Source organism: Carcharodon carcharias, chromosome 17 (assembly GCF_017639515.1).
Source record: "Carcharodon carcharias isolate sCarCar2 chromosome 17, sCarCar2.pri, whole genome shotgun sequence".
In the NCBI taxonomy this organism is placed as follows: domain Eukaryota; kingdom Metazoa; phylum Chordata; class Chondrichthyes; order Lamniformes; family Lamnidae; genus Carcharodon; species Carcharodon carcharias.
The window spans coordinates 12,781,487-12,793,219 of record NC_054483.1 but is presented as its reverse complement, the minus strand read 5'-3'; the positions used below and the strand labels follow the sequence as shown (position 1 = coordinate 12,793,219).

At 33.8% G+C, this 11,733-nt stretch overlaps 1 protein-coding gene across 12 annotated transcripts in view; it reads right to left on the bottom strand.

Moving 5' to 3' along the window:
• Positions 1-312: 312 nt before the first annotated feature.
• tet3 (tet methylcytosine dioxygenase 3) overlaps positions 313-11,733 on the bottom strand; it is a 535,430-nt gene continuing 524,009 nt past the window's right edge. For all 12 annotated transcript variants that reach the window (XM_041209398.1, XM_041209399.1, XM_041209408.1 and 9 more), the window contains one exon: positions 313-11,492. In XM_041209398.1, coding sequence (XP_041065332.1) covers positions 9,643-11,492 — 1,850 coding nt within the window. In that variant the 3' untranslated portion in view covers positions 313-9,642. The remainder of the gene's footprint in view (positions 11,493-11,733) is intronic.

Sequence of the window (11,733 nt, the reverse complement as noted above, 5' to 3'; positions counted from 1 at the left end):
ACATCATTCTTTTGAGTAAATTGAATAAATGTTTCTTTAGCTCATCACAAAGCTATGAAATATACAGAGAGGATTCTTTAATTTCTTGGCTTAACAAGAAGTGTCAGGGCATGGACATGAAAGTGTTAAATAAAGAATCAAATTATTTTTCATGTCTAAAAAACTTCATGAATATTACACATGAAAAGTTACGTTTTCAAATGCAAATATATTGCTCAGCATCAAATAATGCCATGTTAAATAATAATTGTGGCCTTGCCTCAATATTGTAACGCAATTTTGAGTCTCACAAATGGGAACAAAAGCCAGTGCTTTGAGTGCAAAAAATAAATATAAAATTTATTAAAACACCCACAATATTTCAAAATGATCAGGAAGAATACATTTACAAGGAAGTTCTTGCAAACAACCTTTTTGTGTACAATACAATAAAATCAAAAGGAATCCTTGTCTTGAATCAGAGCCTTAACAATACAATTATGGACTACTGAACAAGACCATTGAAGAAAAATAAAAGAAAATTAAAGAATAAATCAACCCAAAATAAAACTTTCAGCAAAATATTTACTGTACGAATATCTGCAGTAAGGTACATAATGATCCTATTCCATCTGGATTTTTTATGCTACTTTTCATCCATCAAACTGCAAACTTCATTTCAAGTAGCGGACACTGACTTTTAACAAAGAAGAAAGTTTCAAGTATGGGTTACAAGTTAACCTCTTGTGTCTGAGGAACTTGTTACACAGTATGTATAACATTTTTATAGTCAAAAATTGAATACAAAAAACAAATTTGAACAATATTTTCCTATTGTTTTATTCTTTCATGATCCATCTTTTCTCACCCCTAATTCCTTAAATACATTACAAAATAATAAAAAAAGACAGGCTTTTAGAACATTATACACTACAGCTTTGACATAATATACAAAGTTTTTTTTTTGTTAACCAAAGCAATAGAATAAGCTTATTTGTTACACTTACAACATGGATAGAAGAATTCGAAGCCCAAAATAAAATCCCTGAAAGATGTATGATAAAATAAGCAAAGATGGCATACCGATACATCGCAGTTAAAAGTATCCCTGATGTCAGAGTGGAAAGAAAAGTTAAATTAGGCCACACTATATTCCGTGATTTTTTTTTAGGCAGCTATTTAAATTAGTTCAGGACATTAATAGCATGATTTTTTTTAATATAAAGCAAAGTAAACAAAAAAAAATTAAAATTGAACATGTTTGCACCTTTTTAAATATAGATTTCAATTCAAGCACATCAAAGTGATTTTGTTTAGATTTTGCAAGATTTACAGCCAGTGGTTGTGCCAAAAAAATTAAACTGCAGCATTCTTAATTTTAATTATTTACAGCTAACTGCAGGTGATCTCAAGAAAAAGTTTATAGTCTAGTTTTAAAGAGCTGTCTTCCATTTAATTGGCATGAAGCAAAAATCAAAAATCTACATATTGGAACTGTTTTACAGCTTTGCTATATTAAACAATATATAGTAAATACATTGCAGAGTTTTAAATCATGAGAGCAATGTTTCAGTTATATTGGACATTCCAGGTGCTTGAAACATTTCTGCTGAGAAGATTTAAAATAAATTTAGCTCAAGTCCTAGGCTCAAGTCCAAAACCCTAGTTATCGCTCAGTCTTGTTTTACTAAGACTGATTTTGATCCAGGGCTAGAAGAAAACAATGGTTACAAAGTGCCTGTTCATGCATCACATATAAGTTAAGCTTTGGTTGTCCCATACAAAATAAAAATATCCATTATTATGATGATGTGTATAAAATAACACACACCTGCAATGTGCAGGTGTATTCAAAGTAGCAATGCTGATTTCTCTAAGTCCACATTTTCCATGTTCCAATGGACAGATAGAAGCCAAATTACCCATCCAAGAATAAACCATTTTCTGGCATGAACATAGAGAAGTGATTATCTGTTGGACACAGGCTAATCAAAAAAGTTTAACTGACAATTATAATCCAGAACTAAAATGTACAGTTTGCAGAAACAAAATCGGAATTAGGTACAGAAATTTAGTCTCAGGAACCAACACTTAATGAGATGTAATGCTTGTTCATTTGTTTGAGATCTATTAAAGCTACATTTCTCAATTTGTAAACTTTGTTTCAATTTGGCTAGAGTACATTTAAAAATGTTTCATGGACATTCGAGTTTTAATTAGAATATGCCCTTCAGATTAAATGGAAGATCCTCTCTTTAAAACTACAAATTGTAGAAGTATGGGTGTTTGGTCAAATATTCTGTTTATCTGAACTAGTTCATTTTCATAACATTTTGAATTGAAATTCAGTTTAGGTATTTTTACGACTGATTGTTTTAACAAGTGGAATCCCATACTAATTTGCTTGTTATTGACCATCAATTATTGACAAAAATTCATGACAGATTTTTGATCATTTTTTCCACCCTGTAGATATCCTTGCCAGTACACAGATAAATTATAAAAGATATATAAGCCCAATCACTAAAACAAAAACAGAGTAATTTTCTCTATACAATAATATACAAAGTATACAACACAGTATCTTACTGCAACAGCAACCCTTGCAATACCCTCTACCAGTCACATGATTAATAGCATATTTTTACATCAAAAAGGTGTGTTTGCTGACTTACATGCTGCAAGGATCTGAGGCAATCTCTGAATATTGGCAAGCCATTGGGAATTTACAATTTCCACAAATAAAAATAAAAAGTATATACACTAACTCCTTGTTGTAACACTCATAGTTGACCAGAGCATCTGAGATAGCGTAAATTGTTTATGCGTTCTTCAATAATAGAGAAAGGACATATAATACCTTCTCTGTTATGTGCACTTTGTGAAATAACATGCTTTCTTTATGAATTATAAAGTCAGCATTCTAAGAAAGAATAACTGCATACGTACCACTCCAAAACTAACTAAATGAAAGAAAGAAGTAACACAATTGCAGTGTTTTGATGTGTTTAAAGTGTGTTTACATTACAACATTAACATCATGAGGTGGTTTTTGCTTTGCAGAAAGTTGCATTGGAGTCAGGCCTGAGCTGACTTCAGAAAGAAAAATGAAACCCTCTACAGGAGGTTGTCTCACACTGCTTCTGTTTGACACCATTAAACTCTGGTGTATTGTCAAACTGTTCAAAAAGTGCTCAGAGGTCCCTTGGGCCGACTAAGTATTTTTAAACCTACCTGAAGTAAATTTAAATGCTTAGAAAATGCAGGTGCTCCCATCCACTGACTAAACATTTAAGTTTTTACTGTTAGAAGTTAAGCTCTGTGCATGAATGTGACTACACATGTGCAAAGCTCTTTCTAGACGGGGGAAATGAAGTTTGAGCTGGATAGCATAGAATGAGTATTGCCCGGTCCAATTTTGTAATGCAGCTACCAGTGTCAAATAGCATAAACCATTTTCTCATGATATTTAAAACATCTCAATTGTGCTACTATCTTAGTATGCCTTCCTGCTCAAGATACTTCCGTTTGAAATCTGGATGTCATTGTGTTAATTGTCATTTGGTCTTCATGGGTTGCAGCAGACATAATTGAAATTGCAAGAATGTGCTGAGTGTGCATTTTGTTACTACATTTCTGCAGCTTCAGAACATTTTCCCCAACACTATAATGTATAAGACTAGGGAATATGAAAAACTTCACAACCGCCCACCCGCCTCTCCTAAAAAGGAGGCAACCTGTCCCTGCTCCCAACCAGGTCTTTTGTTATTCTGAACAAGAAAATTGCTCTTGCAGTACCTAAACAATATGATAAATGCTGTTAAGTCAATGTTAGGAGTGGCTCTTATGCAGCAAAGATGGAAAATTTTACCCGTGAATCTTTAAAGTTTAGTGTCTGTGGGAATACCACAGAGTTAATATTCTAATGTTACTTTATCTATCTACCTATTGAAAAGTATACCCTATAACCCATAATCTTTTTAAAGGAAATGTATCTTGCCAGAAAAGCACTGAGTTATAATAGTAGTTACCAAAGTGAAGAAAGCATGCCCTAATGTAGGTTTGTTTAAAAAACTCTTCTTTTAAAATTCAGGTTTTTTGAAAGCCATGCTTATTTGCATCTTAACTACAATATTTTCCTAATGTTAGAAATTATTTAAGGAATGTAGGAAAAACATATATTCCTGCGTTTTAGGACAAGGAAGTCACCAAACAGAATCCATATTTCTGTACAACCAAAACACAAACATTTATTAAAAAAAAGGGGAAGGAACACCTGACTGGACAAATTGAATAGCACCTCAAATAAAAACAAAAGAAAATATAAAAGCAATTTGGAAGAAGTTTAAAACATACTTCATATTTACAAATACTGATATACAAAATAAAGCCACATGGATAAAGCATAAATTTATGCCAACATTTAAGCACAGGCAATGCAAGCATGTTGCTGCAGAATGGGTAACAAAAGCTAACATTTTTGTAATTGAAGAAACCAGAAAGGCCATATGAAGCTGAGCTGCCTTAAATCATTTAACCATAAGAAATTTGCACCAAAAATACACACATTTAACATACTTCCCCTTAGATGTCACATTTCAATACAAGAAACTTCAATTTAACTAAGTGTTAACATTGTATGTCTATGCACCTAATTGAGTGTGCTGTGTGTCTGCATTGAAAACAATATTTGCGTACATACTACATGTCTACCAAAGCTGTGCAATAAAATTTGCTTAAACTAAATTGAGGCCGTAAAGTAAAGGATTTCTAATGGATTTTCTGTTCTTTCTGACAAGAAATTTCTGTTGCAATATTGAAAATATTTTTAATTCTGAATCAAATTTCTAATCCTCTAAATATGTATGAAAGTGACATTGAACACTGCAACTTAATTTAAGCTGTAGCACTTTATTGAAGAATATTGTAGCACCTTTCAGCAGGTCACATTATTAATGATTGCAACTCTCAAAATCCGTTTCACTGAATCATGCTAGGCTAAGGCAGAAAACATAATTGCAATAGATGTTGTGCTTGTTTCTGCCTAACTATTTTTGAATGACTGTTGACAACATTGCAAGCTTTAACATTCAAGATGTTTCCAGACTTGTGTGAGAAACATTACTTTTTAAAGAGCACCAGGGCTCAAGTTCAATGCGATGCTGTCTGATGTGCTGATAGTGGATTTTCAATGTTGGTAATCAGCATTCTATGATTAGCAAAAGTTTACTTGCATAATTCACATATCAGAAGTTTTGGAATCCAATTTCCATTTTCCTAATATATGAGGTTCTATACAAATTATTTAGTCCAACAGGGTTAAATCTGATTTATTCTTGTACTTTAGGGACTGGCATAAGATAGGGTTTAAAGAGCTGGTCTATATTTTCTTAATGAAAATATGTTTGTGATAAATATTTTAATTTCTGGAGAGGAAAAAGAACAGTGCATCATTCTTGTCACAACAAGATCATGTGCAAGTGACGTAATGATGAGTTTTAATATGATTTATGTTGTATGTTGAAACACAAATGAACAAGATTGTTAAAAGCCTTTACTTGAAAAACATTTCCCTTAAACATGAGAAATGTCTTTTGATTTGATCTTAGTTAATTCTGATTGGTTTATTTAATTTAGTATATATTTAGGGTTTTCAACATTGTATTTAACGTAATTTTGACAATTGTTTGACAGAATTTAAAAGCTGTGCTACTAGCAATTTAGTTTCAAGATATACTTCAATAATTTAAGTTTTACTGCTATTCACTGATGGAAAATTGAGGCTCAAAGCCAAATTCTGATCTCTGCTTTTCTCTCAAGAAATTTTAATTTTCACAGTACAGTGGATTTTAATGAGCAGCTTTCAGTTTTGTCTTGTGCAACATCTAATGTGGTATTTGCATGGAAATTTTATCAGTGGCATTTATGTTTGTCTTTGACAAATATGCCCAACTCCGATCATTTGAGATTTGAAAATAAATACTGTACTTCCCTAAATTTAACCAGCAAATACAAGTAGCATGTTGGTGGTCTTTAGCCACATTGAGTTATGAAACAGTAAGAAAAGCTACCCTGCATGTAATTCAAGTTATGTCAGGCTCTTACAGTGAGTACAAATTGCTGGTATTTCACATTTAGTTATTTATTTTAGCACCCTTTAGTGTTTGCACATACAGAAATAATTCCTGAGGTTTGGTTCAGGAATTAGAATTACCTGTTGCTCAGGAGAGCTTTTATACTGCACTTTCAGTAATAAGGGAAAAAGCGTAATAAACTTAATCTTTCATAGATTGGCCTGAGTGTGTTGAGCATAAGGGGAGGAATCCACATTATTATTGAAATAGTGCTGCAACATGGCATGCAAGAGTGCAATTCCAATTCAGTCAATCCTTTGAGTACTACATTTTCTGTGTACCTAGCTGAACAGGTTTTTTAGCTTATGGGGTAAGAATATTATACAGATTGAAGATGCTGTCTGATGTGCTGATAGTGGATTTTCAGCTCCAATGGTAGATCATTGGACTCTCAACTAAGGATCATATATTTTTTTGATATTTCACACTCATTCTCAGTTCACATCAGGGTTGCTGGAAGAAGCATTGTGTGGAACAGGAACATTTTACCTGCAGGGTTGTGTGTGTCTGGAGGATAGCTGGCAAAATCAATCCTGCTCTGAAAGCACTCATCTTTCACACAGTTTAGTGAAACGTAGCAAAATGTGTATTACATTTTGTGACAAACGAATGAAACAAGGGCAAAAAGCTAATATTTTGGTTATTCCTTTTTCTGTAGTAGGATCAATCCGGCCTTGAATGAAATAATGTAATCTTTCAATGATGCATATCATGACTGTGCTACAAAGCTTTGATTGATGTTCTTGTATCACTGTTATTGCCTGAAATTTTTTAGAAATTCTCTTATTGTAGATGCTAATATAGTCCTCAAAGGATTAAAGTATTCAGAAACCTGTTCAGAAAACATACTCAATTCTTTAACAGTGTTGAGATCTGAGGTATTGTTCTTCTAGTTTAAGAATGGCATCTATGACATGTACACTGTAACATACTTCTAATTGATTTCTTAAACGATGTAAAATCCAAACTATGAATCATTAGCTTATATTGTAAATATTTGACTAGATATTCAGACTGGGAAATTTGGTATCCAGTTAATGTGGACTGATGTTTCACTTGTACAATTTTATACTTATTTTGAACTTTATACTGCGTTGGGGGTAAGGCTTAAATTTTGTCCTCTGGATGGTTTGTTGATTTTGGACATTAGACACAAAATAATCAAGGAAGGCACATAAATTCATTTGAATAGAACCAACCAAAATTAGAATATTTACAGTTTGTTTTGTGGAGCTCAATATGCCTGAAATAATATGTCCTTATCAATTATATTTTCTTTTGAGACTTGAAACTTATAAGATGAAATTTGTTTTCATTGCGATGTACACAATTGACCATTTAAAAAAAAAATCACAGTAATTTCTGGTGTATGTGAAACACTACATTAGATGTACAGTATACTTTGCTGGAATAAAAAAATAAAAATGCCATTTTTAAACTGTACAGTGACTTCCTCAAAGCTGAACACAAGCTCAGAGGAGGAAATTTGGTCAAAATATTAAGCATTTGTACAAAATCAGCAGATCTACTTTCATGCAAGTAACTCAATACCCCATTTTAAAAACTCAGGAGATTAAACAAAACATGCAGTTTAAAATGTGAAACTGGGTAAACACCTACTGGTTTCAAGGTAAAACAATTGTTAAGTACAGTAAGCCTGGATCATAAACCACTCCCTTATTTCTACATCTACTTTAGAAATACTGCAGGTTGGACTGATGTTTGCCTACTTTAAGAGGATATAAATTGTGATTTACGCATCAAATTTGACAGCACTGTGCTTGCTTCAATGTGGCAAAATAACTGGTACTTCAACCAATGGGCTATTTAAAGCATGGTTTCTAATCAAAAACAAGTATTTCAACGACCCCAATAAGTAATTCTGAAGTTACTTTTGGGCTTTATCAGTGTCAGAACATGAGTAGAATTCAAGAACCAACAGATTAACCATATCATTATTCATTATTAATCTCTAAACATGTTTGTGTAAGATTAAAGGAAAAAATGCAGGAGAATGCGGTGGAGAAATATTTTGCTAAAAATTCTGTAGCTATTTACAGTAGTTCTCCCAATAATTATCTGTTAAATAAACTACTTCAAGTTGTCATTTTAAAATCAAGGTGAAAGTGCTTTAAAATGTTTTTAATATATTTACAGTTTAAAATTGGAGGATATAGGATGCAGGTAAAATACACAACCTGCTGTTCTTTTTATACCAATGGTGTAAAAATTAAGAATAAAACAAAAATCAAATCAACTGTCATTTGAATCCCAGCACTCTTAAGAGGCACCTGAATGCAGTTCGAATGACAGCATGATAATGACAGGCCTACCTTTTAGACTGGTGGTGCATTGTCATTATAGTAAAACCCATCTTTAGTTATTGAGTAAAACACAAAATGTATCTTGAGTACATTTGAAGCTCTGGAAATTTTAGTTTGCTTTACAGTAGACACAGAAATAAATTTGGTAATCATTAGTACAGTTCAATCATTGAGTCTATATTTTGGTCTAAAATTGCAACGTTTTGAAATACTTTTAGCTTAATAGCGGTAAAAGAAAATAATCTTGTTAATATGGTTTCGTGATCCATTTTTTTTTGTTTACACAGGTATAGCTAGTAGGAAAAAAAATTGCAAACTGTGGTGACAAAAGTACAGGTTTTACTGCAATTACAAATCAGATGTTTGGTGAAACACAACTAAATGATCAGTCATAAAATGACTTCAGCATTATCATTAAGCTTGCTTTAGAGAGTACATTAGATGTACTGTAAATTTCTTTTTTCAGTGAAATGAGATGTCAAGAGAATTGTAAAAACAATGAGCTGGAGGAGCACCATGATATTAATTGCCATTATAATCTACCTCGGAACGGCACAATGGGAAATTTTTTTTACATATAAGTGCATGTGTTTAATGTTTCAATAGAAACATCAGGCTAATAAGGTTTAGAGCACCAACAGCCAGGCCAGCAGAATACAATTTACAAATTTAAGATGCTGGGCTAAGAATTGTGTAGATGATTTTTACTGTTGTGACTAAAAAATGAACTCTGTGCTGTAAACTTACTTTTTTAAAAGCACCAGTTTCTTTTACTTTTAGTTTTGCTTCAGATGATGCCCTACACATATAATTCAACAGTTTGAGATGTTGTTATCTGTCAGAATTAACCTGGCCCTGAAGTAGTAGCTGCTTCTCTAACAAATGATTATTTTTTGAACAACAAATACAACAAAAGGTGTACAATAAATACTATTTTTCTAATTTGACATAGAAAGTTTTCTTTTTACCCCTCAGTATGATGGGCAACTATAAGTTCAAAAACATGTAGATATATAAATTAGATTGCTAAAACCAGAAATTTTTCAATTGCAATCAAAATTCTTTGCTCAGAGTGCAGCTTTCGAGATGATTTGCACTTGAGTGGAATTTCCCCTCTACAGTATATTCATCAGAGGAAAGCACCGCAACCAGCAACAGAAATAGCTGCTGTAGTGAGGTAAAATGGCCGCAAGGTTGTACATATCTCAAATCCAGCGGTTGTAGGGTCCTGTTACCTGGGTATAGGCATATGAAGACACAGTGATAACAGTGTTTGTTGTGATGGTCATTGCCTGACGAGTGGGAAAATAGTCTTTTTTGTCATGTTCAGTGTCTGCAGTTGGTGCACTGCCCCACTTGCGTTTTTTCCCAAGAAGCTTGGTGTTTACCAGAGGCAAGCCTAATCTTGCTGCTTCTTCCTGCCTTTGTTTGGCTCTTTCTGCAAGGATTTTCATCTTTGCTTCCCAGAGAGCTAAGCCATGGTTTGGCTGATTTAAGTTCTTATGCTGGTAAAACACAAGAGATATCCGTGTGGGATGACACCGGTTTGGTTTTTTTAATGGAGTAGTGGCATGAAGCTCTCTTCTGGCACATTCAATCAAAATAGAACCATGAGCTGGTGCCACAGCAACCCCGCCAATGTTCCCATCCAAAAAATTGTGTTCACTGTCAGACCACACTTCCTCTTCTTCCTCTTTAACATTATCAGGAGGCAAGTCATCCATGCTTTCATTCATGCAGTAAGGATCCCAGAGCTGTTCCTGTATGTCTGCACTATGTAATACTGGCTTATTTTCATTTACTTTGTAAAGATCCCATTGCTTGCCTTCCATGTTTGTGCTGGGTAACATTGTTCCATTTTCACCCCACACTTTCTCATGCAGGTTTATGCTGGATACGGAAGGCTTACTGTTACTTATTTTGTACAAATCCCATGGTTTATCTTGTAGGCTAGAACCTGATATCACTGACAAGTTATTTTGTATTTCCACAGGTTCCCATAATTTGTCTTTAAGATTCACATTAGATGACATGGAGGGTGGTGAGATGGTTTCACCTGTTTTAAACGAATCCCATATTGTTTCCTGGAGATTTGCACTTTGCAATGGTGGTGCACTTCTGTTATCTGTAAGTAAATTCCATGGCTTTTCTTGCATATTTTTTGCAGGTAATCCTGTTGCATTCCTGTTAGATGTTATTGAGTTCCATTTTTCATGAACATTTGTATTAGTTAACTTGGTGTTATCGGTAGGATTGAATAAGCCCCATGGTTTTTCATGTCCAGCTGTTCCAGTTGACATCAAACTACCATTTGGTTTAAACATATCCCATGATTTTCCTTGATGGGCTATGTTGGGTGGTATTTGTAAAGCAGAAAAGGTATTGTTTACTGCATGGACATTCATTGAAACCCCATGACAGGATTGGGAATAGGAAACAGAGTCATCTGGCTCTTGTTTGATAAATCGATTTACACTGTTTGCATTTTGTGAAACTCTTTTGACTTCCTCAGGTATTTGACGTATTGGATGTGACTGATTGGATGTTGTGGATAACGATGTTTGGGAAACTAATCCTGTTCCTCCTTGGAACATGGGTTGATGAATCTGCTTTGGTGTCATCTCTGTAGCCTGGTCGGAGCAATCAATCCTGTTATTTCTGAGGGCAAGATTGAAATTAGCACACAGCTCCTGTACATCAGGCTTCTTCTCAAAGCTGTTTCCTGAGAAACTCCCTGGTCTTGTATCACTTCTGCCATAGTTAAGGAATGATGTGGGAAATAATTGGTTACTTGCATAACCATAATATCCATAAGAAAATGAATATCTTGGATGAAAATTGTTAATGGAAGGCAGGGTTGGCCTTGCATAGTAAGAATGATAAGGATAGACATTGCCCAGACTATAAGAGTTGGAGGGTCTGCAGCTACCAAGCACTGTGTAACTCTCAACAACTGAATTTCCACTGTGTTTGTAGGAGTTGTAGTGATCTTGTGGTTCAATTTTGATTGAAGTTGTAATGTGATGTTGGGGTGTTGCAGTTGCCAATGTCACATCTGTGGGAACATGAGAAAAAGCAAGTTGCACTAGAGTGATTGGTAACCCACATAGCCATATTTTAAATATCAAAAATAACCTGTCTAATATAACCCGTGGAGTTATTACACAAATTAGATATAATGAGTTTCATTTATTGCCCAAAAATTAACATTTGTTTAAAACAAAAATCACAAAATAAGAACATAAGAAAAATTCAAGGCAGGAAAAGACCATTTGATCCATTAAACTCTTCCCTGT